The sequence below is a fragment of the Austrofundulus limnaeus genome, unplaced genomic scaffold (genome assembly GCF_001266775.1).
Source record: "Austrofundulus limnaeus strain Quisiro unplaced genomic scaffold, Austrofundulus_limnaeus-1.0 Scaffold431, whole genome shotgun sequence".
Taxonomy (NCBI): Eukaryota; Metazoa; Chordata; class Actinopteri; order Cyprinodontiformes; family Rivulidae; genus Austrofundulus; species Austrofundulus limnaeus.
Window position 1 is genome coordinate 316,263 of NW_013952833.1, and position 1,706 is coordinate 317,968.

Consider the following 1,706-nt stretch of genomic DNA (forward strand, 5'->3'; position numbering starts at 1 on the left):
CATACGGTGCGCAGCGCTGCGGCTTGCGAATAAATGAAAATGATGTAACACATTTGATTATACTTTTAGCAGCTCCTTTTATTCCACAGCTGACCTGCCAAAAATGACAGATTTTCTTTTCTGGATCTCTGACAGACGGACTTCAATCTCGTAAAGTTCTTCTTTTTAGTTTTCGCTGTCATTTTTCATGAATGAACACTTCCTTGTATCTGAGGAAGGAAACACAGCCTTATATGGTGTTTTTGGGGTGGTAATTATGCTAATCTCCTCTCGCGTGCACGAGCAGCTGGATACGAACAGGTGGTATTTATGCAGCTCATTTACACACTTTTCCTGAAGATAGAAGAGTTTGTTGAATCTGACGTGACATGTTTGCACGAACCCTTTGTACGAACAAAAGTAAGAGAAATTTAGGATAAGAATACGAACATGTTCTTGCATGAGGCCCATAAATCTTAAGTAAGCCTCATATCCCAGGTACATTGTCTGTGAGCCTCTGACTAAATCTCTCATCTCTTCTTGTTTTGTTTTTTTTTTTGTTTGTTTTTTTTTTGCTCCCAGACAGCTCAAACAGTGCTGGTAGTGGTGGTGGTTTTTTGCCTGTCCTGGCTCCCTCACCACATTGTTCATCTTTGGGTGGAGTTTGGGACCTTTCCACTGAACCAGGCCTCCTTCGTGTTTCGGGTGGTCGCACACTGCCTGGCGTACAGCAACTCATCTGTCAACCCGGTCATCTATGCCTTCCTTTCTGAGAACTTCAGGAAGGCTTACAAGCAAGTCTTCAAGTGCCAGATTGGCAGTGGAGACTGCCCGCTTAACGACATCAAGGAGATTCGCAGTAAAGCGGAAACACCACCCTCGACTAATTGCACTAATGTTTAACTGAGGTCAAGTGACATGAAAATGATCTCTGTCAGCTGTGAGACTGCAACTCACTGTGAGTCAAGGCAACCAATTCATCAGACATGAGTGGGTTTGTTTGGGTAAGTATGACTGATTGTACTACTCCACGTATTGTAAGAGCAGGTCATAGTACCTGGACTGGAGTGGATCTACAGAGGCTAAGGTCCTCTCAAAAACCGATGGTGTCTAAAACTCAGGAACAGAATCAGACCTCTACAGACAAGATATTTTGATGGCAAACATTTAAATATCAACATTACGGTGTATTTATATAATACTACATTCAAATATGAAGAAATGTGTGCTTTCACTTACAATATATATTCTTCTAATAATAGAATTTTGCCTTGTACCAAAACAAAACATAATTACTTACAGCTGTAAAACTATTAGTGTTTATGTGTCTGAAGAGAAACTGTTGTAACAATTTGTGGCATTGTAGTGCTTTTTTTCAGGATTTATTAAGGACGGCTATCTTAGATTGATACAAGTTTTGATACTTGCATTGTCTAACGGCTGACTTGTTGCCCTGTGAAATGATATTTGCTGATGCTTTATGTTGCTTCTGACGACACATTAACCTAACTAGCTTGTTTCCGAAACCATTCATCTTGCTACTTTGAAATAGACAAATGCACTATCAAGTAACTCAAAATTGTTACCTGTTTATCCATTGCAAAATAGTCACTGGTTTGCTTAATGTAGCTTTCTTGCTGTAGATTAAAGCTTGCTTACTAATGTCATTAGAACTGTATAACTGCAAAACCAGTTTTGACTTCTGTATTTGACTCATATATATATAT

The 1,706-nt window shown here is 39.4% G+C and overlaps 2 protein-coding genes across 2 annotated transcripts in view; one reads left to right on the forward strand and one right to left on the reverse strand.

Moving 5' to 3' along the window:
* The window catches only part of galr1a (galanin receptor 1a), a 15,483-nt gene extending 13,799 nt beyond the window's left edge, over positions 1–1,684 (forward strand). The window contains exon 3 of the mRNA XM_014024627.1: positions 562–1,684. Within this exon, the coding sequence (XP_013880081.1) occupies positions 562–882 (321 nt within the window). The 3' untranslated portion in view covers positions 883–1,684. The remainder of the gene's footprint in view (positions 1–561) is intronic.
* LOC106529263 (DEP domain-containing protein 1B) overlaps positions 1–1,706 on the reverse strand; it is an 88,373-nt gene that overhangs the window by 10,079 nt on the left and 76,588 nt on the right. The window lies entirely within an intron of this gene.